The sequence below is a fragment of the Poecilia latipinna genome, unplaced genomic scaffold, assembly GCF_001443285.1.
Source record: "Poecilia latipinna isolate Pla-1442-1.1 unplaced genomic scaffold, P_latipinna-1.0 Scaffold90, whole genome shotgun sequence".
Lineage (NCBI taxonomy): Eukaryota > Metazoa > Chordata > Actinopteri > Cyprinodontiformes > Poeciliidae > Poecilia > Poecilia latipinna.
The window spans coordinates 510,058-535,395 of NW_015112706.1; the positions used below are offsets into that span (position 1 = coordinate 510,058).

Genomic DNA, 25,338 nt, shown 5'->3' on the forward strand with positions numbered 1-25,338 from the left:
AGAAAACTCATCTCATTAAAAGGACTTTTCATTGTAGGAACAGCATAAGGGAAACTTTTGTAGTTTTGAATCTGTACATTTTAAAACCTCTGCGTGTCTTGATGTTTGTCATCGACCTATTTTTCACCTAAACGGTTATGAAGTTCCAGTGAAAGGAGGGAAATGGAAGTGATGCATCTTCACCAGAGCATGGAAATGGCACAAAGCAGAATCTACCTTACAGAAAATGTTATTAGGCATTTTGTCAGCACACTCTAATCCCTCGTTATATTATCATACGACCAAGCCATAGTTAATAACAAGTGATCATGTTAGGGAGAAGCAAAGGAAGACTGCAATATTCATTACTACTCTGACTCCAAACAATGCTCAATTCCCTCTGTGAATGAAAACTACATTTTTGGGACATTTGATCCCACTTTTATTTATTTATTTTTTTAATTTCTCGCCATTAAACGTTTACCTACATTTTATATCCAGCATCAAAGATTGGTGTTGCCTTGTGAAACGTCCCTCCTGTGCAACGAGATTATGAAATTACTGTCTCATTCCACATTTAATAGCAGATGAAGTTGGCCTGTTAGAAATCCACTCGAACTGAGAGCATCGTCATAAAAAAACCTGATGGAATCGATGGGAGGCAGCTGGAGCAGATTTTGTATCCCATAAAAGATCTCGGTCATTTTCGCTCACACCGTCACCTTTTATCTGTTATCAACTTGGTTCATATTTGCATGAAATTGCATGGCACAGATTCTAAGCTCCTATGGCAACATGACCTAATAATTAATGACTCATCTCATTGCAGTGTTGTAAGTACATGTGCAGGGAATAAAGAGGGTTTACCCGTGCAGACTGTTCGTTGCACTGCTCCCTCCTAATTTAATGTGGTGAAGCAGTTTTTTTTCCTGAGTGGTTTTCTTTGACGCTTAATGGCACAGGTCCTGTACTTTGTTGAAGCCTGTTTTTTTTTTTCTTTTTTCCTACTCAACACACGGCTGCAAAACCACAAAAGAAGACTGATGAGAGCAAAATTGTGTCTATTCTATTCTTCTGGGCTTACAATTTTCAATTTGATTCAGCACTTTTGTTAGAAAATGCTGCAAAAATCTATTTTTGGTTGGCCTCAAATCTATAAGTGTCAGATTAAATGATGATGTACCATTGTCACACTTGTTGCTACTAACCTTGTTTTCCATCTGCACCTCCTTGTGTCAACTTTAAGCCTGGACATGTAAACTGTAGGAGCCAAATCCATGTAAATCTTGACATTCAGCAAAACATTAAACATTGCAAATTATAAAACGCATAATAAAATGTTTTCTGCCAAATTGAAAACTGTAATTATCAAAATGTGTACATCTTTACATGACGACTATGACAAAGGCAATTAGATGTCGTGTTTTGCACTTGTGTTGGTTTGTCTGTTACGATTGCACAGGAGTGCTTAAACTTTCCCAAGGGAGCATTCAGGACTCGGATACCAAATTTATAGTTCTCCTAAAGTAACACTAGATTGAATCAAAAGACTCCCAGCTTCAGGGAGTTATATATGAACATTCAAGACATTGTAGGTTGAGACTAAAGGGACTGAGAGTTATTTATTGGTTTAATATACTTTTGTTTTTAGCAGATTTTATTTTCACCAAGGCCAGCAAATAGTTTGTGGTATCTATAACTAACATTAAGTAGTGATGCTCATACTCCTTCTTTACCAAACAGGGAAATGAGGAAGCCTCTGTTAGAGTTCAACAATATGATTTCACTTTTATTACACAACATTTTTAGGAAGGAGATGTTCAAGGTTTGCATATTGAACTTTATTCCAGTCATAAAATTTCTGAAATGACGAGATTATTTTGCTCTTTAGCTCTTTATAACTTTATCACGTGCAAGGTGTGCAAAATGTGCCAGTAAATTGTGTAGTGACATGGTGGGGAAATGAATTGAATTGATTGGATTAGGATTTAATTTGGATATGAATGCAGAAATAAAAGTGACCAGTGGCAGTTAATCTACGTTATGTTTATTAGGACCATTTGCTTTTTGTTGACGGTGTAATATAATATAAATCTTTACATAAATCAAGTTTTCCCAATAAATTGCTGTAATCTATCATCAGTAATTTTTTTTTTGGGATGCATGAGCAGGTCAGCTGAAAACGTGTTAATGAATTTAATTAATCCTAACCAAAGCTACACATGTTATGGATAATTAAACATTGAAAGCTTTGACATTTTCCCCTCGGTTATTGGTTGGTAACTGGATGAATGGGTATTGTGAGGGGAAAAGAGGAGGATAGTCACTGAACAGGGAGATGGTGCGACAGGACGCAGTGTCATCAGACCAGAGTCATCACCAGGAGTTTGGCAGTAGCTCACTGCAGCTTTGCATTCTCCCAGCTCTCTGTGGAGCATCTTTCCTTCTTCCCTTTGCTCCCTGCTCATTTCACAATGTGTTCATAATTCAATTTTGAGCATAACTCAATGTAAAGTTTCAACCTCAGTCAATTCTCTAATGCACCATTTTTCTGGCTCATGCTTGCTTTATTGATCTATGCTGATGCTGTTTCATTAAGAATGAATCTACAGTCTGATATTGACATACCGACAGCTGACTCTTTTTCTTACTTGCTAATGTCATTGGCTTCGAGTGGCTCTGTTTGACCTTTGACGATGAAGCAAATATGAAGAAAGTAGTGCAGTTTTTTTTCCTTACATTAGCATTTCATGTTGGTCTCTCAGCTTGATAGTGTTCATATGTTAATTGGACTCACATATTTGCTTAAAAATGAAGTGTGGCCTGTCATCTGACCTTCATTATATTTCACAGATAATGCACCACTGAATACATGTCTGTTCAAAGATTCTTCTCATAATGCTAACGGCCTACTGCAACAAGTACTACCTCATTTTCTTCTACTTTTAGCAGCAGTTGGTTGCTACTCAAATCTTTTTTTTTTTTTTAGAGGAGAACGGAGATGGGGGTATCTGCAGGTTGCTGTACATCTCTGGAGCTGACCCAATCCACTTAAATACGGTCACTCTACTAGATAGACTCTTAAGTTCAGAACAAGAGCACATTAGCATGGCTTTTGCACTATTCGGTCTTTAGTGTTAGGTCTTGGGGACTAATTGAAACTTGTAAAGGCCAGCCTTTACAAGTTTGCAGTCGAGACTCCTTCACCTATGCTTTGACTTGAGGCTTAAGCTTGGAGATTTAACTTATTCTTAGAGTTTTGCTCATATCCCTCTGAATGATGAATGCTTCTCTGGTCTTTTATGAATAGCGATATTAACTTATGGGTGCATTCACTGTTTGGTCAGCTTTTATTGAACTCTAGTATGTTTGCCTAGAAAGTCTGGTTCCTTTAGGGTGATCTGCATTGAACTTTGATGCGGACCAGAGAAACTCAGGTCCACCTATAAACCTAGGTCTTGGTTCAGTTGAAGTGAACTCTGGTGCATTTCGAATGCCTATGTGAATGCAGGTCGACTTTAAACTGCTCCAAAAGCAGGAAGTGAACTATAATGCAAGGGATTCTGGGTAAATGTAACCAAAACAAAAATGTTTGTTTAGCCCTAGCGGGACAAGGGCTAAAGACAGAAGATAAACCCCACAGCCACTCCATTTTTGTTTACATTTTGTGAAGAAGGAAGTTGCTATTAGTGTCTTCTTCAGAAGTCTTCATCTTGTTTCTTTCACTGGTTGTTGGTGCAGCGCCATCACTGGCAAGGGGGGGAACAGACTTTTCAAAAGTTTGGATCTTTTGACATAATGTAGTGAGAAAGTGAACTGCACCAGCTGAAAATGTAGCAAATGTTACAACTTTGGTCCCCAATCAAACCCAGTCTACCAGACTGTCAGCTGTGAAAACACCCTAAAAGTAGAGACACATGCTATATATTGGTAAAAGCCGATGTTTTACACCCTATTTTGGTCCTATAAGTTAAACAGGGCTGGTAATAACAGCTAATATTTATTTCCCTCTTGTTGTGGTTTGTGTTTTGATGATGCACTGCAGGATTGGGGGTGTGTCGAAATGATGTGGAAAGGTTAGGAAGACTCTTGGTAAATGTCAGTTATCAACCATAAAAGCATTAATATTAGTTATGGCTCTCGGCCCAAATTCATCATATCTGTGCGTTCCTTATTAACCCCTAGTAATTCAAAAGCTTATCAAATCTGAGTCCAGTCAAACAGTGGATCAGCTGTGAGCCATATAGCTGGTCTTGGTTGCCGTTTTGCATAGCAAAGCTGGTTATGCATGAGTCGTCAGATCTTGTTACACTTCCTTTTTTTCCTCACACTTCTCCTTTCCTCCCCTCTTTTCCGGCAGCCAGGTCCATCCGGTCCTGCTGAAGGAGCGTCGGTATACTTAGTTGGATGTTAATCTTGACATCCATACTGAGGTGTGAACATGGCTGCATTATGTAACCATGTTGGCTCTCTTCTCCAGCCTGAACTGAAGAAAAAGGGGGAATTGTCTCAAAATCAGCATTACGAATTTGGATTTATTTGATGTTGTTTTGCTCATAATTAAAATTAAGTCACTGTTTTAGTGGAGGTCATATTGGCAGTGTCATTATTGTGTGTGAATTATTCTTCCAAGTGTTTGAGGATATTTTTTTAATGTAACCTCTTGTCAGAAATAGCCTTTGTGCAGCCTGCAGTCCAGGTGGCCGCCATTCGCACCTTCCCTGGCGTTTGTCCAGGATCAGATGTTCATGGTAATCTGTCCTCTCACCCCACATGCTGCAGATCCCCTGCCAGTAGAATAATAATGATAATTCAGCAACACAAAAGTTGCTGTACAGTACAGCTTGTGCTTGAAGTGATTTAACGTTATTTAAGAAATGTGAATGGCAGCTACTTGGATAATGTTTTGACTGTCAGAGTAGAACAGAAGGACATTGTTTGCAGCATGAATAAGCTAATCCTGCTGAAAGTGATTCAGTCCTTCACAACAGTGGATGTGTTTGAGTAATTACCATTTAAATTTATTCTTTCATCTCTGGTTTTTATTCTAAACATGACAAGTCTTCTGAAAGTGCACTCCATTAATTTTAATGTTTTTATTTCAACTTGTCAGAGATAGAGTTACTATGTAGATCCCAGCAGATTACATTTCCCTTGAGAATTATGCTCATAAACAAAAAATACAGACTGTTTTTAAACCACTTTTATTTTATAATTTGTGAAATCAAACTATAAAAACAGTTTATAGAAATGTTGTTTTAATTAAGAGATTGTCTTTTATGCACTGACTGATTGTGAGGCTTTCTTAAAGCTATCAGAAGGTCAAGATATAAAGGCATTAAATTAAAGGCACACCATTTGAATATTTTCTTTTTAGGAAAGAGAGAAGTGCTTTTTAGGGGCCTATATATGTACCAAAATACTTGACAGAACTCTGTTTGTTTCTGCTATTGTAATTGCATTTTAAAATAAAAAGAAAAGGTTAGAAAATTAGAAAATATAAAATAAGCATAAATTTGATATATTTACAACCAGGCATTTTTTTCCCCCCATAGATGTTTTCTTAAATTTACACGTTCTGCTGCTCTTAAAAAAGCTTCATTCTGACAACATGGACACAGATAATTTTTTTTGTGGCAAAGATATTTAGTTTACATACATTAGCCACTAATACATATTTCATATTTTTTCCTCTGTGCTCTTAGTTTAGAGGATAGCAATAGATCAGTTATGGGCACAACAATTCCTAGTTTTGGAAGAAATTAATGACTTTCCAAACTATGACGTGTGTAGAGATGCTGATCAACCTGAGATCTTCATCAGATATTAAATCCTAAAATTGCCCACATTTTGTCTAAAAATGCACCAACCAACAGCAAGTACTTTGTGGCATTTATTTAACAAAACATTTTTGCAGAGTTGGGCATAAGTTTTAATGCACAAATGTGGCTGTTCTTGTTATTCCCACTACTATCCCTGTTAAAAATCCCAAAGCACATTTCATTCATCAGTTTTATGTTTTAGTGATTAGAAAGGAAAATCTGACTAAACAAAGATAATATTTATTATTTGCCAAACACAAGTATGTTACCTAAGTATGGATTAAGCCCTGACGTTGACAATGAAAAGCTAAATGCCACCTGTCTTGGTTGTAATCACATTTCATGTTCATGCCCATATGTAAATAAACACCTAGTTAAGCTCACCTGTCACCTGAGGAACAAACTCAGGTTGTTGCTGACTTCTAAAAGTCAAATGCAGTTAATGACCTGAAGTGTCCATTATTCAAATATTGTTTCACATTTACCTTTATCACATTTCCATCCTTGCTCCTAAACTTGTTTAATTCTGCTGCCTTCTCTGTTAAATGGTGTAATAATGATAAATGCATACCCAACTCTTGACCCTCTATTTCCAGTTGTGAATTACGATGCAGATTCATCATTTTCTCTGCAGTTACAGTAAATTGTCTCCCCCCCCTCCTTAGAATTGCTGATTTAATGGCCAGATCATTGTGGGCTAGAAACTAATCAGATCTTTTCTCTTGCAGTTAATAATCTGTAACTGAGCATAACTTCTTAACGAGGAAGAATTGATTCCTTTGATTTATTAGAATTTTCATGTTGTTTTGAGGCTGTTTATGTAACTTGTTTTTGTTTTGAGACTTGCATAATACACCGAAAACTTGGAAGGTTACCACAGGCTACCATGAGATCAAAGTTATGTGATAAACACGAAAACATAAAGCCCTCTTTCAAGCTCACTTTGTCTTTGTTTTCAACCTAGAACTGTGTGCTTGCAAAACATGGAGGCATATTGCAAAAGGGCGTGATGAATAATATATTGCACTGAAATAAGCGCTATGCATGACATCTGTTTTATGGATTTCCCCTGTACTAGGCAAGATGTGACTGAGCTTATATTGGTTGCTGTATGATTTTACGTACGCAAAGTCACACACCCTCCTCATTGTGTTATCTGTAAGAGAAGATGTGTTTACATTACAAATGTGTGCAAATCTTTGTCTAAATTCTACTAATGTTGGAAACCCCCCACTAATTTAACAGTTACTGTGTTTCCATTAAATAAGAAATGAAATTAAAGTTACACATGAATAAGCTTGTTCCTGCAATAAATCATTATATCTGATGCTGATATTTTTTAAAAAACAGTTACATGAGATATATTCATAATTCAGCCATGAAGCTAGCATTCATCATTGTCGTCTTCTTTGTCGTTTTTGCCAGTAGTAAGAGCTGGATACTGGTTGCGTCACTTTTGTAATGCGACAAAGTGTTTCCATTGCAGGTTTGCAAAATGCGTACGTATTTTAATACGGCTGAAAAACCACCTTATCCTCGCGCAAAAGTATTTTATCGAAAGATGTGAGATTTTTCTTTTTAAATTAACAGTGTGGTCAGTCTACGTTGACGCACAGTTGAAGGCGTCCATGTGTAGATCTGGGATTTGAAGAATGATGTGTCTTCACAGACCGGGTTTCTGTATCTTATTTTGTGAAAATCAATCAAAACAGTGAATTATTTCTGTGGAGAGCATGGCATGCCTGGAGCTCCTGAAGGACTTTTTAAAAGGTTGATAGGTTAGTGTATCCATGCATCATGGAAATATAATAAAATGTGCTGTGTCATGAAAAAGAAACTCTACTCATAAATCTGAGCAGTATTGTTTTGCCTGGCTTCTTCAGTTTAATATCTCTTTGCATTGATAAGTCACCAGTTGGGAGAAAGTAAACTAAGCCCCCATACAGATTGTGTTTTTGGGCCACTGTCCTTTGTCATACTCCCCTGGCTTGTGCCCAACTGATTTCCAATAGAGTGCTTTCGAAATAAGCTAAGCACTTCTCAATTCTGTAACTTTTTTCAAACAATCTGAACTTTGTTATTCACATTGCTTTTTCAGTACCTAAACTTAGAAATTATAAATATGTCTTCTCTTCTGTTTTGCTTCCTCTTCTCCCCTCTACCCCCTTTTTTCACCTCTAGTTTGGTGGTGATGAGGGACGAGTTCACAGCAGGACCATCTACGTTGGCCATAAGTCCTGTCCCCCCAATGAGGCTTATATCCCGCCCAAGTTTTGCGATAACAGGATTGTGTCCTCTAAGGTAAGAAACACACGTTGGCCCTGCTCAGAACTAGCATTAACATTCACCTTTCAAGAGCCAATCCTTTGTGAAAAGAGCTCTAGTTTGAATGCGCCAAAGATCCTTTACGAGGCAAAGAATACTGTCAGCTCAAAGGTTTAGATTAGAAGGTTTAGATTGTAATGCACTGGTTAACAGGTTTTTTAACCTGTTTTCCACCACAACTGACTCTTCTTTTACATGCTACGTGATGAATTATAATGGCTGGTTCAAGTTGCTGAAGACATTCGTCACCACTGCAACATCAGAAATACCAACGGAATATAAAAACCAAACAGAATTTTTTTTTCTCCTGTGCTTGACTGAATTGTGCTTTACCTGCCTAGAGGCATTTTCTTCACTTGTTTAACTCCCTGAATGCAAAATGAGGACTCTCCAGCATTCCCGTATCTTTGTTCCTCCTCCATCTTCCTGTTCTCACGCTTGTCTTTGCTCCCAACCCAGGGTGATCATTTGTCTGTCAAGGGAGCACTGACTGGCAGTGAAATGCGTGGTTGCTCATAATGAACTGGAAGCATGGGAAACTGGTTGTTTTTCTCACATGCTTAGACTCCCCCCCATTCTACCTGTCCTGTATCAACAGCAAGCTCAGACTGGTATTGCTGACTGGCTCTGTGGCATCATCAGTGACAGGGATGGGGAGGTGGAGAAGTCTGCGTGAGAGAGACAGTCATGGGATTCATGGTGGTGTAGACGGTTTCAGTGTACAGGGGCCAATCAATTGGCTCCTGCCGGCATGTCAAGATAAACAGCCTTTAATTACTCCGACTGTAGTGTTTATGCTCTCCGCTTCCTCTGCACTCCATCATCTTTTTGGTTTTGCACTCTGCAATGACCAAAACATGCGTTTCCTCTCTTACTTTTGCTTCTTCTGCACCACCACACTCAGCCCCCACCCACTGCTGCCACCTTCCCCCCCCCCTTTTTTTTTCTCATTACTTTTACTCTCTTTTCTCTCTAGCAAAATGAGATGGGCCATTCTGCTGCCACTGCATTTCAACACTCCCCAAGCAGACTTTTTCCTATATAATCAGTGCCTCTGTGCTGTTTCTGTGCAAGTGTGTTGTAAATGTTTTTGCGGGCATGTGTTAGCATTTGTGTTACATTGTTTTGCAGATCAGTTACTTCTTGTTGAGACTAGTTCACAGAAAGTCAAGCAGATAAAATGTGTTTCTTTATGGCCAGTATTGTCAGTGGTCATGGTCACTTAAACAAGAGCAAAAACAACTTAGTGCTGTGATTCGCTCCACATCGAAGAGTTCCCAAATAAAACACATAAATCAGCAAACTAAACCAGTGATGCCCTTAAAGGCCAGCTTCTAAGAACAAAAATAGTGACTGATAATTATTATGCTAATTATTTCTCTGACTCCCATATAATAAAACTATACATAGATTGTATAGTTATTTCTGCAAAGCAGAAAATATTAAGAAGCATATTGACATTTATTACCAAAATTCAATTTCCGTTTGGGATCAATAAAGTATTTTTAACTTGAATTGAATTTGAATTATAACAATATTTAACATTTCAAGTAATATAAAATAAGATGTCTGGTAAGGGATTTATGGAGATCTCAAAAGTAAGCGTGTAACTCTACACATAATCTCCAGTTTTGTGTGTATCTGGGCTTTAAAGTCAAAATTTTTTATGTTTTTCGTATCTTTCAAGCAAGATAAACAAGCAGAAATGTATAAATCGAAATATGATTTCTTCTTTATTTAATCTTCTAACATTTTCTTAAAGTGTTTTTGACACTGGTGGCCTTTATTCGTTAGTAGCTCAAATCGGAGAAGGAGGGCTGGGAATCGAACCTGGGACAGCTGCGCTGATGACTGTAGCCTCTCCATAAGGGGGACTGGCTCTACCACTGAGCCCACCTGGTTTCCCCTGTCGCAATAATTTGATCAAAATGTTCTAGCATTTCAATAAGTGACCGTTAAACTTATTGGGGATTTGTTTTGATATGTAATGATCCGGTTGTCTTGGACTGTGAAATTTCACTTGTGTGGGAAACGGCTCTTATTGTTTCCCACGATATGTCGGACAGACTTGCCTTGGCATCGTAGCGATGTCTGGCTTCATGTCTGCTTCTGTGACATGCCCGTGGCATCAGGGCTGAACGCCAGAAGCATGTGTTCTGTTCTGTTCTCTGTACCCGTAATGTTTACATTCAATGTAGAGAGGATTATGAAAAACACTGACATTAAACTTTGGTGCACCCCACTTTTATTCTCCATTGTCACTGTAGCAAGTTCCCAAAAGCTGATTTTCCTTACAGCTGGGAATTCTCCAGTTTGCTTTGGTGACACTTTTTATGGCAGAGCATAACATTTCCAGACATAAACAAGCTGCATACAAGGGTACTTGTAAATAAGTTTTGTACGAATGCATTAGACCTCTACCCAAAGAATTAGAGATCATCCATTACACTGTGTAGGTGGAGGGCGTTCGAAACCTCTGCCAACTTGCCTATGGATGGCAGACACAAATTAGACCAGAAGAGTAATGTTCTTTGCTCACATTAGTCTAAAATTTAATTATTTGGACACCAGAACAGAAGGCATGCTTGACATCAGCCAAATGTAGGCAGGGTAATTGTATCTGTAAAACACATTTTCAGCAATTAGACAATTTAAAGTGCTTTACATGATTAGCAGGTACATAAAACGACAAGCTAGCTAAAAAACAAACATGCATTGCATTCCATCGTCAAACTAAGACAAACTATAGCAATCCCCACAGAACCTCATACAGACGGAAGCACAGTCGGAAATGTAATGGCTCACTACCATGAAAAGCACCATGAGTTTTACCATGTAACTGGTGCTTGATGAAATTATGAGATATGTAAAATAAATAAACAAACAAATAAAGCTTAAGCAAATGTGAACTTTGCAGCACGGCGAGGACTCAAAACATAACATAAAATCCATCCAGAACTGACTGAGAAGTAGGTTTGATCTGAATGGGAAGCTGTGTGTTGATATGAAGAGGCTGTACAAGCAAAGAGATCCTTAAAACATCAACACAGCTGAAAGTGAAGAATGTGGCAAACCTTCTTCAGTCCAAATAGATTTTAAATTTTGTTTCTTCCTGCAGTTAAATCTTCTTTTCTTTCTTTTTTTTCAGAGATGAATAAAAATAATAGACATCTGTATATCAACATTTCTTAATTAAAAACCGAATATCATTTGGGAGTCCTGTTTTCTTTACATCAAGAAGGTTTACAAGCACACTATGTTTTGGATGTCGCTTTCATTTGTTGGTTTGTCTTTTACCAAATCAAATATCCTGCTGAAACGTTGGGTATATGAAATAAAAACACACAAAAAAATAAGTAAAATATCTGACTTGTATTTATGTTTTTCTTTTGCAGTATACAGTCTGGAACTTTCTACCAAAGAACCTGTTTGAACAATTTCGAAGAATTGCCAATTTTTACTTCCTTATCATCTTCCTGGTACAGGTAAGTTCGAGCTTTCAGTATGCTAAACCAATGAAAAGGTTTGATGGTGCATGTGCGTGTCTGGGTGGGTCCGTGCCTTTAAGGACACAGTGAATCCTGTTACACAGTAGTTGTGGTGCAGAATGTATATTTGCACAAGGAAGTGGTGTGAAGCTGTATCTATTTGTGCTAACACCTACTTTTACAGTATGTGTGAAATTTGTACTTCTGTAGTGGTTCAGAAGCACACATGTTTATATTCAGCACGTATTACACCTTGGATATTTTTGACGTCTTGTGTTTTAAGAAAAATATGTGTAAAGAAGTAAATACACTGATTAAATATTAATATGAGAGCCAAATGAAAAATGAAAATAAAGATCTGTGACTGATTACATTAAGTGTTTATTACCTATAAATATATCCACTTATCTGCGGGTGGTATTGTGCTACAACTTCTGTCCAGTTTCTAAATAGCTCTTAACCTAAGGATCTATTTGTATAGACATTACTGTTCTCCTCTTGTGTGGTATCAAAAGTGGAGAAGGGGTTTGAGAGCGCATCTGCTTTTGTTCCTCTGTTAGCTGTAGTGTCTTTTTTCTGATCCCTTAAAGTGGGAACTATCTACTCTCCTTTTAAAAGGAGCCTGAGCGGTCTCTAAAGTAGACAGATTCTAGTTTGGGCTTGCTCATGGGGCTGGATCTTCTTTCTCAGGTGTCATACTGACTAAATGAGCTGAAACTGACGGCTCCTTTCAGTCCAGTTCTGCAGCCAAAAGAGGCAGATCACCATTCTGTTTTTTGACATCTCTCACTATCTGAAAGTGGGCCAAATAATTAAAGTTCCTCCCAACCCTTTGATCATCTTTAACACCTTCTCGGGATTCATGCTTTTCAGTTTGTCAGTTTGCTTCAAATTTATCCTAAGCAGGTGTTTTTTTCCCCAGGTGAACCAGTGGGAAAAAAGCAGGTGTTAAGGGCGCACAATATTCAGTGACATAAATGTTTTCTTCAGTTGCATGTTGCCACATGATGCAGATTTCTGGTGTAGAGTATTAGTAGAGGAACATTTCTGTTTTTTTTTTTTCCCTGGAAACATGAGTCAGTGGGTGTCCCCGGGTTGTTAACGGTGTTTACTGATGCTGAAGCATGATCGGCACTTCTTTGCTAAAGCCGTCCTTTGCAGGAAGCTCCTCATGGTGAGCACTCGGTTCTGTTTCACCGGGATTTTAGACGGCGAGGAACAGGTACACACGTCGCGCCGCTGATTCGCGCTTGCATTTTTTTCTGACAGAAATAAACCGTCTCACATCCCTTGAGAGAGACTATATGCAAATACCCTAACGCCATCCAATCTCCGACTCCATTCCATCAACCTTTTGTCTCCCCTTTTTATTGTCAGGGTTGCCGTCGTTCTTTCTCAGTCTCTATCCCACATAGCCCCCCGTGTCTCTGCAGCGCTGCGCTGCTGACGTCAGCAGCCAGGGAGCCCTCTGTACTTCACAGCGACACAAATAGACACAGGCTGATAAAAAAGCACCACTCTTCTATAAATAGCCCCTGAATGTCTTTGCCTGAGAGTTCAGTCGAACAGGAATAGAGCACTGTGAGAGACAGAAACTGAAAATGAGAACGGGAGAGCGGGAGGGAACGGGGGCTGCCGGGGTAGGAGGACATCAAGACCCACGGCACAGAAATGGGGACCCCGGAGACCTGCTGTCTGTTGCTCACCCTGACACATTTCCTGCATCAGATGAAGTGCTGCTGTGCTCTGCTGCTCTGAAATCACACCCGCATATCAGCAGGAGTACACAGTTCACTCATACTGCAGAGTTTTACTTTATTTATATATTTTCTGGCATTGCATTTGGTGCATTGGAGAAAGGTGGTGGGAGAACTGAAAGTGTTTTTTGTGCAGGAAACATGATGTGCGGAATATTTGTGACGACTGAGGACTGTTTGGGAAAATCACTGGACTTGAAAGACTTGGGTAGATTTTTGTTTTCTTTGGGTGCATTCAAACTAGCCCTGATTCGTCCACTTCAATCCAAATTTAGTTTGTTTGCCTAGAAAGTCCGGATTGTTTGGGGAGGTGTGAAAGTGTAATCAAACTCTGGTTCACCTAAAAGCCTCTGTCTCAGTTTGGTTGAAGTGAACGCTGGTGCAGTTTAATGCATATGTGAATGACAAGTGGACCGGAGTCCGCTCCAAAAGCAGGATGAGAACTACAGCGCAGTCCATTCTGGGTAAATACAACCTAAACAAAAGTCACCTAGTCTAGAGCTGCTGGAAGAAATGGCTCGAGGTCTTTTAACAAAGATAAAAGAGAAATCCTATGTTAAAATCTGACGCCGCTCCATTTTTGTTTATATTTGGTGAAGAAGAAAGCTGTGCTCATGTTTTCTTATTAAGTTTGGCTGTCGTTTACTTCAGCAGTTCTTGGTGCTGCGCCGCCACATGTGAGAAGGGTCAAAAAGGTTTTTCAAAGGGTTTGGATTGTTTGACACAGAGCAGAGTGAAAGCCAACTCCACCAGCTGAAAATGTAACAAATGTTGCCATTTTTGTCACCAATCGAAATGAGTCTCTTGGACTATGAGGGAGTTTTCACACCTATCAGTTGAGTGTTGCAGCCCAAGTTAACTTTGAAAAAACCATGATGCTCGAAACATTTAGATATTTGTGGAATTCACCAAGCCTTGTATAACAATGAAGGTTTTAGCCATGTACACTTTCATAGTTATAAATCCTGCATAGTGGTCTACAATACAGGCATACAAACTCAATTTCTTTATAACTCTAATCATGCAGGGCATCTTTTGATAGGGAACTCTAATGTGAAACTCCAAGCCCCATTGTGCAATTTTAAAAAAAAAAAAAAAGGTAGCAATGTAAAGTGAAACCAGAACTCAACAGTCTGGGGAACAGCTAAGCCAGAGTTTAAGGACTCTTGTTTGCGGTTACAATTTCTCAGTGACATGGAAAATGGCACGTTATGCAAACCTCTTGATGTAGTGATATGTTTGCGCTGCGACCTTCTTCTTCGAGATATCAGATTGACTAAAAAAATAAGATACCAGATACAAATGACTGAAATTGACTTTTTCTGTAGGGTTACTGTACCTTTTGCATTATTGGGGGAAAACTGGTGCTCCTCTTCATTGAAATAAACTGGATGAGGTTGTTTGGCCATCTGATCAGGATTTCCAGACATGTCCTACCAGGACTCATTGGTGCAGACCCAGAACTCAGTCTGTTCTGACCTTTGAATGCCTTGTGACCCCCAGAATGGACTGGAGTGTCAATAGGGAGAGAAATGGGTTTCCCTCCTTGACCTGTTCCGCCAATGACTCAGTCTTGGAAGACAATGGGTGGAGAAAGAACTAAAGCTTTTTCTGTATTTACCTACAGCAGTAAAACATTTAGTTGTCTCACTTCAGATGGATTTACCTAAATGTAAATATACTTGGCATAATGAACAACCCAGTGAAAGTGTAGTGTTGAGACAGGCCTGAATTGAGTTATCCACTCACGGACGGTGACATCAGTCGCCACCATTAAGCTATTTTAAATGCAAAGTGATTTTCCATATTACCGCAGTTCTTCTAAAGTTAAATTCTGCTGTTCTGTTAAAAAACCTGCCTGAAAGCCATGCAGAGTTAAATTTAGCAAGACATTCTGCATATTAGCTGGTTCAATAATAGAAAAGCTTAGTTTTTAATAGGACTTTAAAACTTAAAAAGGAGCATTTCTCAAATACTTTATACTTCTTCGGCTTCAAATACACAGATATTTGTGTATCTGAGGTTTAGGTCGTTCAAATAGAGAGATTTAAGGAAGCTAGATCTAATTTCAACAGGAAGCAACAATGTAACTCAGATCCACTTCAGGTTGTGTTTAGCTCCAGAGCTGTTCGTCATCGTTCAGACTTTACATCCAACATTTAGGATTATTAGCTCTAGCTTTCAGTGGGCTGCCCAGCTCATCAAGGAGAACTGTTGATAATGCACAGCTTTCAAAGTCTGTTTACTCATTACAGTGTTATTTACTAAAAAATAATGTATATTTGATTATGTCGTTCTTTCCAAGACATTATTCTTTAAGTTTAAACTTTTCAGTTTCATCTTGTTCAGACTGTTTATCCCCACAACAAGGACCAAACAACCCTCTGCAGAAAACCTTTAGTAACACAAACCTGCACTTATCAACAAACCAATTAATGTAATGGAAACCAGCTCCGGCCTTGTTCCCTCTGTTCCTGTTTTAATTATAAAAGCTATCATGATGCTTTTGAGGGTGAGAAGCTTGTCAGCTCAAGCTTCTCAGTTTTGTTGTGAAAAGAGAATGAAAGTACTCTTTTAGATCTAACTTTTATATCCAGACACTAAAAAAAGCCCCTTTTGTCCACAGTTTCTTTTTTTAGTCCTTTATTGTACACTTGAGATACGCCAAAGTAGTGCTGAGAACGTTCAAGCCAAGGTTATTTATAAAGCATAGTTTAAACAACTGCTTCTGAAGTTCTGTAGTTTAAAAATAGCTTTAAAAGACGCAAAGTGCAGTGTAAAGATTGCTTTGCATGCTTTGGCTTCACTCTGAGATGTGTGTGGTCTTCTGAATGCTTCATCATCTGGGTATCCTCTCTTTGGTTCTTGTGGTTGTGGTTGTTCCCACTTTTATTTGACATTTAAATATTGTGAAGGGTTCTTGAAGATTGGGATGGTTGGTCATTTTTGAAGCTTTAGTTTACTTTATTGTCTTGCAAACTTGTTTGCTGGTCTAAAATGCTTTTTATGTGGCTCCAAATGTGAACAAGTGAAGCTTATTTTATAAAACATCACATCATGTTGTGTTTACTTGTGGTGAAAAGACTAGAAATAACCTCTTTTTTTTCTTGACATCCGACGTTAAACCACACTAAACTAACCTAAATGTTTTAGGCCACAATTATTTGCACTTGGTAAATGCCAGAGATGATTCCTTACTTTCAATCAATTCAGAGAGCTACATAAATTCATTCATTATTTGGCAGAACTGCCTTTAATCTGTACATTTTGTTTCATCCTGCCTCAACAGATGTTCTTATAAGAAGGAGCGTTTTCAGCAGCCGACATCTGAAAAAGTTTTTGATCCTCTTCCAAACTCATAAAAATTTAAGATTTACCTGAGTTGTCCCTGTTTTTTAGTATTAGTTTTGTGATGCTAAGAATTGTTTGCATTGGATTTCAAAAGACGATGTAGATTGCTTCAATTGCCTCCACTTTTAATCACAATAACGTTTCGGAACATGACGTGTGAGGTTGTTAATCAGTGCATAACTTAAATGATTAGAGAGAACAATGTGTTACTCAATTCAGTAATCCACCAGCTTACAGTAACTTGCAGCTTTGAGACACTTGAAGCAGATACATGTGTATCATTTTTATTCATGCAAACTGCTTTCTATACATTTGGAGTGTTGTTGTATAGACCTACTGCATCTGGATGACTTATGGATGAGTTATGAGTATTTACTTTAGTCCTTTTTGAACAAAGAGGTCAGCTGATATAAATTTGGCACCACTGTGTGTGTCAGATTAATTTATGCCCAAGTTATTTTTGCTAGACTTGACAACATCTTTACTTGCGTTTGCATGTGAACAGGTTTCTTACTGCGTAATCATTGTGGGTTTGCATTCCTGTTGATTTGGAAATGTTGCTTCATTTTTAGGTCATGCAAGTGAGAAACACAGAAGCATAAAACTTTCTAGTTGTTGTTGCCAGAATATAAATGAGTTGAGTATGCCATGTCTGTGCACGCTGTCATAATGAAACCGGCTGTTCCGCCAGAAAGGAGACTTAGGTGGCACGATGTAGGGGGGCAAATCTGCATTATGTGGGATCAAGGATGCCAGAGTAAATCCATTAGTTGGGTTCTAGGGACACATGAGCACATAGAACTGATTGTCTCATTAGACTTCAGTTGGAGCCTTTTTTGAAGTGGTTGTTTGGGATATTACCAGATCTAAACTCATACGATGCATAGAGCTTCAGTGGAAGCACACATTGTATTCCGCTCCACAGAGCTCGGGGGGGGCGAGGTAACGGGAATTTGACAAAGCTCCTTGCTGGCCTTCTACTATGGCTTGGCAGAGACACAAAAGTGTTGGCATGCCTGCAGATTAAGCACTCTGTCCCAGGCTCTCTTGATTAAAAGTTCTTTGGCCCAGAACCTCCTTTGCTTCCTTCCAAAATATAAATGTCTCCCTCATGTTTCTCCTTATGGCCAAATATGCGGTGTGGTGTAAGTATCTTAGAGAAATGGATTACACCCTGGATTAAGGGTTAACCCAAACCTTTCAACTATCACCACGTAATGTTCTTGCCATTGAAAAAACACGCCGCAGAGGGAATTTATAATTAATGCTTTAATGCACACTGTTTTTTTTTTTTTTCTTTCCCTGCAGGTGATAGTGGACACCCCCACCAGCCCAGTCACCAGTGGCCTACCTTTATTTTTTGTCATCACAGTAACTGCTATCAAACAGGTAAAATCCTGCCTAATGAGGCAGATCAGTGCTGATAACAGAAATGTCATTAGCTCTCCATTGCAATGTCCTCATTTTCTCATTGTCTTCTACTGCATTATGCCCCCCACTCTCCATATAACACATTAAGTTCTGTTGCCTTTACTACTCCCACGTTGTTTTTTGTATAAAGTACTCGACTAATGCTCTCTTGGGTTCTGTATTAATGTGCTTTGCTGGTGAGTTCTGATTGGGGTGAAGATGAAACGGGCTCCTGGGAAGTGTGAGTAAATGTAGAGCGAATGAGCGAGCCAGTCTATTACAGAGATACAAACGATCAGGGGGAGTGTCCGCTTCTTCCTCTCTGTTGCTGCAACATCCCAGTGTCAGGTGTATTGTTTTTAGTTGCTCCCCTGCTGGGACTTTGAAATGGACAATAGTGGGTGGACTTCCCTGCAAAAATAAAAGGGAACCACTCACATTAGCGGAGCACTTCCAGCCAGGTTTTGATGAGAGATTCCAAGGAGGTGTGCCCAACTTTATTACTGTGACTGAAGTGATTTCTGCTGCCTCTCTTCATCCTCTCCCTGGCGTTATTCCTCTATGTTAATCAACCAGACTTTCTCCTCCCATCACCTTTCCCTGTAATCTCACATTTTGGCTCAAGATCAATGTTGGCATGGATTGAACTCTTTCTTTCTACCCTCAGCACCTCTTGTACTTTCATCGCTGTATTTTAAGAATAAACCAGATTTTATTTCTTTCTTGACTGCAGAATGTGCATTATTTTGTTCCTGGCTTAGTATATCTTCATGGTCTGCTGTTTAGTAGTTCTTCTGGGCAATTAACATCAACCAGTCACCTTACAGGAATTGTTCTTTTGTCATGTTCAGAGGTCGTAATTGTGTTCATGCCCCACTTTTTCCGCATTCTGTGACTTTCTATTGATCTCAGAGCTCTTAGTGTCTCGTGGGTATTAATGGGTCAGTGAAAGTTTATCATTTTTCTGTTTGCTCAGCAGATAAACCAATTTAGATTTTTTTGACACATTGCCACAGGGATATGAGGACTGGCTGCGGCACAAGGCTGACCGGGAGGTGAATGAGTACCGGGTGTCCGTACTAGAGGATGGCCGGAGGATACGGAAGATGAGTGCTAAAATCAAGGTAACTTTTTGCACACACATCCTAACTTGGATCAGCAGGAATAAAAATAACAATGTTTTTGCACTGAGAAGTTGTTAGAGTGAGAGGGCTGGTGATAATCAATGCCAATATGTGTCTTCTGTTGCTGTTCACTCTGATTTAATGTCAATATTAAGAGTTGGGTTTGCTCTGTTTGTTAAGCAACCTATAAAATCATTCCAGCATTCGGAGGCTGAGAAACTCAAGATAAACTGGTGTTGTTTATACGTTGGGCTTTACATGCAGGTATACCAAAGTTTCAAGCTGTCAAACTGCTGTTTTTTTTCAGTATGCAAGCTAAGCTAAAATTAAACTTCCAGGAAATGATTTGCTTTAGATGTTCTGCTATTCTTTGTAGTGATGTTTCCGACAGCCATGAAGCACGTGTCTGCCTGCAAGCATTCACACTGACACGCCTCTGAATATTAAGCACAGGAAGTGCAAAGTCACTGATATTTACTGTTTAAATCCCTGTGAAATCCATGATTCTGTCCAACACTTACGATTCCTATTGCATTTCCCATTGAATCTGCTGTTTAATTTACATTGTTGTGTATGTTGTCTGTTATTCTACTTCATTGTGCTATTTTACTTATTGTAAACCCTTCAGGTTGGAGACATTTTGGAAGTAGAAGAAGATGAGACCTTTCCCTGTGATCTAATCCTGCTGCAGTCCAGCCGAGATGATGGCACATGTTTTGTTACCACAGCAAGTCTGGACGGAGAGTCCAACCATAAAGTGAGATGCACTGCCACTCATCTCCAATTACTGTCCTAATCCCTATTAATATCATCAGAAGATCTTAGAGTCAGTCATCACATGCTTCTCTCATCTGTTGCATTATTATCTTCATATTCATTTGTCACAGCATTTTAATACCTTTTTTAAACACCCACTCTTCCTCTAGCTGAGTGAGAAAGAGAACAGGAAGCTAAAAAGGCCGTTTGACCTTACTGAGTCCTGGCTTTCAGTTCTTACTCTGCTTGTTTGTGCCATCTTCTAGACACACTACACAGTGGCAGACCTAGAGAGTGATCTGCAGTATCTCAGTGCCACCATCGAGTGTGAACAGCCTCAGCCTGACCTTTATAAGTAAGTCAGTCACCAGGTGGTCTCAGCAGATTTACACTACATGATTATGATGTCTTTTGAAAATGCTAGCCTGATGCCTAGCAATAACATGAAGATGATACAGCGACAGCTGAAATCGGATATTTTTATGCTCTTTACGGAAAGAAATATAACTTTTTCTTGTCACTGACAATAATTCAAGCTCAACACTATTTTTATTTACTAAATACCACAAATTTTGACAAAACTTTTTAGAGATTTGTTTGAAACGATTGCTCTAAGCTATATGACTTTGGTCAAGCATTTAGGATTTCCTTCCTCAAGCGTCTCACAGTAATTTATTTGTATTTTGACCCGTTTCTCCTGGTAGAACTGGTGAAACTAAATCATATTTTATGCTGAGAAACCTTACTCAATCATGGCTGGCAGTTCTTACTCTGCCAGTCATGATTGACTGGCAAAGTAAAAAAAAAAAAGCAGCATAGAAAAAGCTCCATGTTTTATGCTGCTTTGCTCCAACACAAATTGAGTTTCTTGTTCGAGTCCCTTTGCAAATGCTAACCTTTCTAGATTGCTTTTAGAGTTATGACTTCTTGCTCTGTGGGTGGCGTCTCAGTCCATGACATCATCAGTAGGGTTTTCCCAAATTGTTCATAGACATGATGGACTTAGTGTACATAAACTTCCAAATTTTAATAAATACATGAAAATGTTCTCTCACTGCGCTGATAATTGGCAAAGATTTAGTTCGATTTAATGTCATGAGAGAAGAAGGTCATCAGTCTTTCTATGCAGTGTATTTAAATATCTGTTTTCCATTGTATATACTAAGTGGATGTTGTTCTGTTCCAGATTTGTCGGCCGTATGCACATTTACAGAAACAGTCAGGAGCCTGATGTGAGGTGAGAGCTCTCATGCACAGCAATCTCAATCCACTTTAAACGGGAGCAAAATCAAAACATGGTTCCTTAAGCACCCATTTGTTTCCCTTTGCATCTCTAACAAATCACTTCTCTATTGATCCTTCATTGCAAACAAGCATTAACATTAAAACAGGCTGGCAGGGGTTTAGCCACTGCTTCCAAAGCACTCCCACTGGCATTTCTCATTGACTACTTTGTAATGGCCACAAACAAATTCCACTGTCCTTCTGAAGAGCACTGGGACGGGCGTAAACCTGGACTGCAGCCCCGCTGTCACTGCGTATTTTAGAACGGATGCCAGATGCCCTGCCAGGTTCCCATTTACAGAATAGAGGAGTGTGTGGATTGCACAGCTCCTGAATCGCAGCACAAGTGTTTAACCCACTGATGTGATTGTGCAGATCTTTAGGCCCAGAAAACCTGCTGCTGAAAGGAGCAAATTTGAAGAACACTCAGAAGATATGTGGTGAGTCAAATGAAAGCAGTGTCACTCAGTGGGCTTTTATGCTGAAAGCTGATCCTTTTTTTCTGTTTTTTCTGGGGGTTTTCTCAAGGTGTCGCAGTTTACACTGGAATGGAGACAAAAATGGCTCTCAACTACCAGGGAAAATCGCAAAAACGGTCCGCTGTGGAGAAGTATGTCTGTAGCTAGAACCGCAGATGAGATTAAACAGGTCTGGCCCACTGCTTGTTGTAACCAATACTGTTATTTCAGGTCCATCAACGCCTTCCTCCTGGTTTACCTTTTCATCCTGGTGAGCAAAGCGCTTGTGTGCACCACACTGAAGTATGTGTGGCAGAGCAAACACGATGAGACGTGGTACAACGAGAAAACGCAGAAGGAGAAGGAAACTAATCAGGTGCTGTTAACTTGTTTTTGAAAAAACATTGATAAAATGTCTGCATGATTTTAAAACTGGTGCATTGCTGTCCCTACAACAAAACGTCAACCAAACATGATTTAGATAGCAGTTTATGTTTTAAGCTCTAACTGAAAAATGGATTTGTTTAGATCTGCCCTGTCAATAACTACAGTTACTTTATAACCGGGTAACATGCAGTTATGTTTTCAAAGTTTTTTTGTACACTATCATATGAGGAAATTAGCTTTCAGCTTCTTTTGAAAGAGAAAAAAATGATGTGAAACAAAAACACGTTGGCATTTATTTTTCAACTTGGTTTAAAAGTCATTATGACTCAGTTGCATTTACGGAAATTATTATTGCCTAGAATGGAAGCACAGTTTGAAAACGATGTGTGTGTCTATCACATGAAATCCAAGTAAACTATGTTGCAGTTTGTGCCACTAATGAGAAAAAAAAAAAAAAAAGCACAAAACAGTTGAGTAATTTTGCAAGGCAAGTTGTTTGCTAAATAATTAAATTAAATGTTGAACTGAAACTTTATATTTCTTAAGATAATTGTCACCTAAACGCAACCTTCTGGAAAGTCTTCAACTTTTTATTTATTCACTCTTAATAACCTTTTGGTTGAATAAAACTCACCAGGCTGCGGATGTCCTTTTTGAGACTGAAAGCTGACCAGGTGCTTTGGTTTCACTTCAGCTTCTAAATGCAAATTTGAAACATTAAATCCTAATGCATTGTTGTTGAGCTCCGTGACGTTAAATATTTACTGGTGATTGCTCCAGCCTTTAGGCCACTGCTCCATGTGTGATGTTTTACACACTGTGACGCAAAGAAAACATGTGAATTGGCCACTGCTGACCGACATCACTACATGCTCCTTTCTCCTTGTGTTTGTTCTTTAGTTAACTGTGAAACTTGTTCCTTATTTGCTGTACAAACCTTTGTGTGGGGGAGCTGATTTCAGCTGAAAAACAAAATGTTCTCAACACAGAGCACAGTTCAATCAAAATTTCACAAAGTCAACTTCATAAAAAAAATCAAGTGCAGTTACTGTACTTTCTCTGACATTGTACTAGTGTACTGAATGGTGCTGATTTTAGTTTATTTTTTGTCATTGGTATTGACCCACAGTTTATAAAAGTCAGCTCCATAAGACAAGTTACCCAACATGGTGGCATTATCTTGAAAATGGGGCAGAGTTTAGTTTTTTATAACTTGTTCTTGTTTCCTTATAATAAAATAATGCCATAGTTTGTAAATTTTTGTTTGCAGTGTTGCAAATCAGTCTTTTAAAGTAGAAATATTGTAGTTGTGTATAAAAAATAGTGGTGATTATTCGCATTTGTAAAGTGTATATAAAAAAAGTGCTTCAATTAAAATACAATTTTTGTTGATTAGTAAAGAATTAAACATTTATGATTAATATTTTTTAAAACAGAAACATATAAAAACATTCTGGATTAAAACTACTACTCACCTCTAGTTCTGACAGCATGTTTGTTTATATTTTATATCACAATTAAATGCACTATCTTTTATTATCTTTTATCTTTTACATGCGAAAGTTTCAACTGCAGAAAAGTTGTTAGTTTTAACGTTATTGGGAACCTGCGTCTCATTTTAACTTTCTTTTTTTTATCAACAGTACCTAAAAATGTTCACAGACTTCCTGTCCTTCATGGTGCTCTTCAACTTCATCATTCCGGTGTCCATGTACGTCACGGTTGAGATGCAAAAGTTCTTGGGGTCCTTTTTCATTACATGGGACAAAGATTTCTTCGACCCTGAAATCCAAGAGGGGGCGCTGGTCAACACATCAGACCTCAATGAGGAGTTGGGACAGGTCAGGCCGCAAGACGCATTCAAATAACACTTTTGATTGACCGTTTTTCTTTTTTATGTTTCTAATTTTGTTATCCAAACATACATTTCTAAGTAAAAAGAAAGAATAAACATGTGGTAGACGTTTGTTACTATCCGTGTTGTGTAAAGAATTTTACTTTTGGCTACTCTGCTTTTAATAAAGTAACACGAGGAGTAAAACAAGCTGATGTTGGAGGCTCTACCTCCTCTGTTGGAGCCTGCTGCTAGGAGCTTGCCAAATATAATATTACAACAATGTTACTGTAACTGGAGAGATGGATTATGCTTCATTTCTTTACCGGTTTCAATTTATGTAAGCAGAAAAAAAAATAAATGCAAGTTTCCTCTTTCAGCCAGCAGACTGGCAGTGTGCAGCAATAGGTAGAGCAAGTATGGTACTGGTTTACTCTATGCACTACACAGCTTCAGTCTCATTATTTTTAATTCTTTTAAATTTTTACCCATTTTATCTAACTTGTGGTTATATTTGTAATTACTAATATGTAATACTTTGGATGGAGTAGTTTGTCAACAAATAAGCAATTTCTCCTCTGAATTATTAAACTGTATTGTGCAGCATATCGAATTCTTAGACATATGGGATTTATTGCATCCCGAAAAGAATATTGAAATGTTAGTATAAAATGTGAAAATAAAAACATTTGGGTTTTCTCAACTTTTGTTGCAGAGATTCCAGAAAATTTGCATACTTGAAAAAAAATCTAACTTGGATTATGAGTGACTCCTGCTACAGAAAAAAAAGAAAAATAAAAGATGCATAAGCAGTAGATTTGCAACACAGTTAATTAATTTTCTTTTTATACATCTGATCATCACAAAAAGTGCATTTTTTTTGTAGCAGCTACACTTAGCATTTAAAATAAATACAAGAATTTGCACCTTACCAATTTGACACAAGCTGTGCAATTCTCTTTCTAATATAATTTTTTATTGTTTTACATTTTGTGCTTTCTCCATGATGTTTACTGCAGGTGGAGTACATCTTCACAGACAAGACCGGCACCCTCACTCAGAACAACATGGAGTTCATAGAGTGCTGCATCGACGGCTTCCAGTACAAGCATGGGGACGGGAGCTCAGAGTTGGACGGGTTTTGCGTCACAGATGGACCTGTAAACAAAATCCAGCAGAAAGCTGGCAGGGTGAGTGTTGTGTTGCCCCACCATCTGGTACAAGAAGTCATGCAGGCATTAGCATATGGCCATTACATAGCTCATTGGTCAGAAAGACCCTTCATAAGGTCACCCATGTGTGGCCTGTGACATGTCGACATATGCAGTTAACATGAAGTGGGAAAAATGTTTGCTCTGGAAAG

At 38.6% G+C, this 25,338-nt stretch overlaps 1 protein-coding gene across 6 annotated transcripts in view; it reads left to right on the plus strand.

The window, feature by feature from the left end:
• The window catches only part of atp11c (ATPase phospholipid transporting 11C (ATP11C blood group)), a 54,210-nt gene that overhangs the window by 14,183 nt on the left and 14,689 nt on the right, over positions 1-25,338 (plus strand). For all 6 annotated transcript variants that reach the window (XM_015023926.1, XM_015023947.1, XM_015023955.1 and 3 more), the window contains exons 2-13: positions 7,983-8,102; positions 11,522-11,611; positions 18,031-18,111; positions 19,149-19,256; positions 19,885-20,013; positions 20,279-20,367; positions 21,199-21,249; positions 21,672-21,736; positions 21,825-21,906; positions 21,986-22,130; positions 23,785-23,982; positions 24,995-25,165. In XM_015023926.1, the coding sequence (XP_014879412.1) occupies positions 7,983-8,102; positions 11,522-11,611; positions 18,031-18,111; positions 19,149-19,256; positions 19,885-20,013; positions 20,279-20,367; positions 21,199-21,249; positions 21,672-21,736; positions 21,825-21,906; positions 21,986-22,130; positions 23,785-23,982; positions 24,995-25,165 (1,329 nt within the window). The remainder of the gene's footprint in view (positions 1-7,982; positions 8,103-11,521; positions 11,612-18,030; positions 18,112-19,148; positions 19,257-19,884; positions 20,014-20,278; positions 20,368-21,198; positions 21,250-21,671; positions 21,737-21,824; positions 21,907-21,985; positions 22,131-23,784; positions 23,983-24,994; positions 25,166-25,338) is intronic.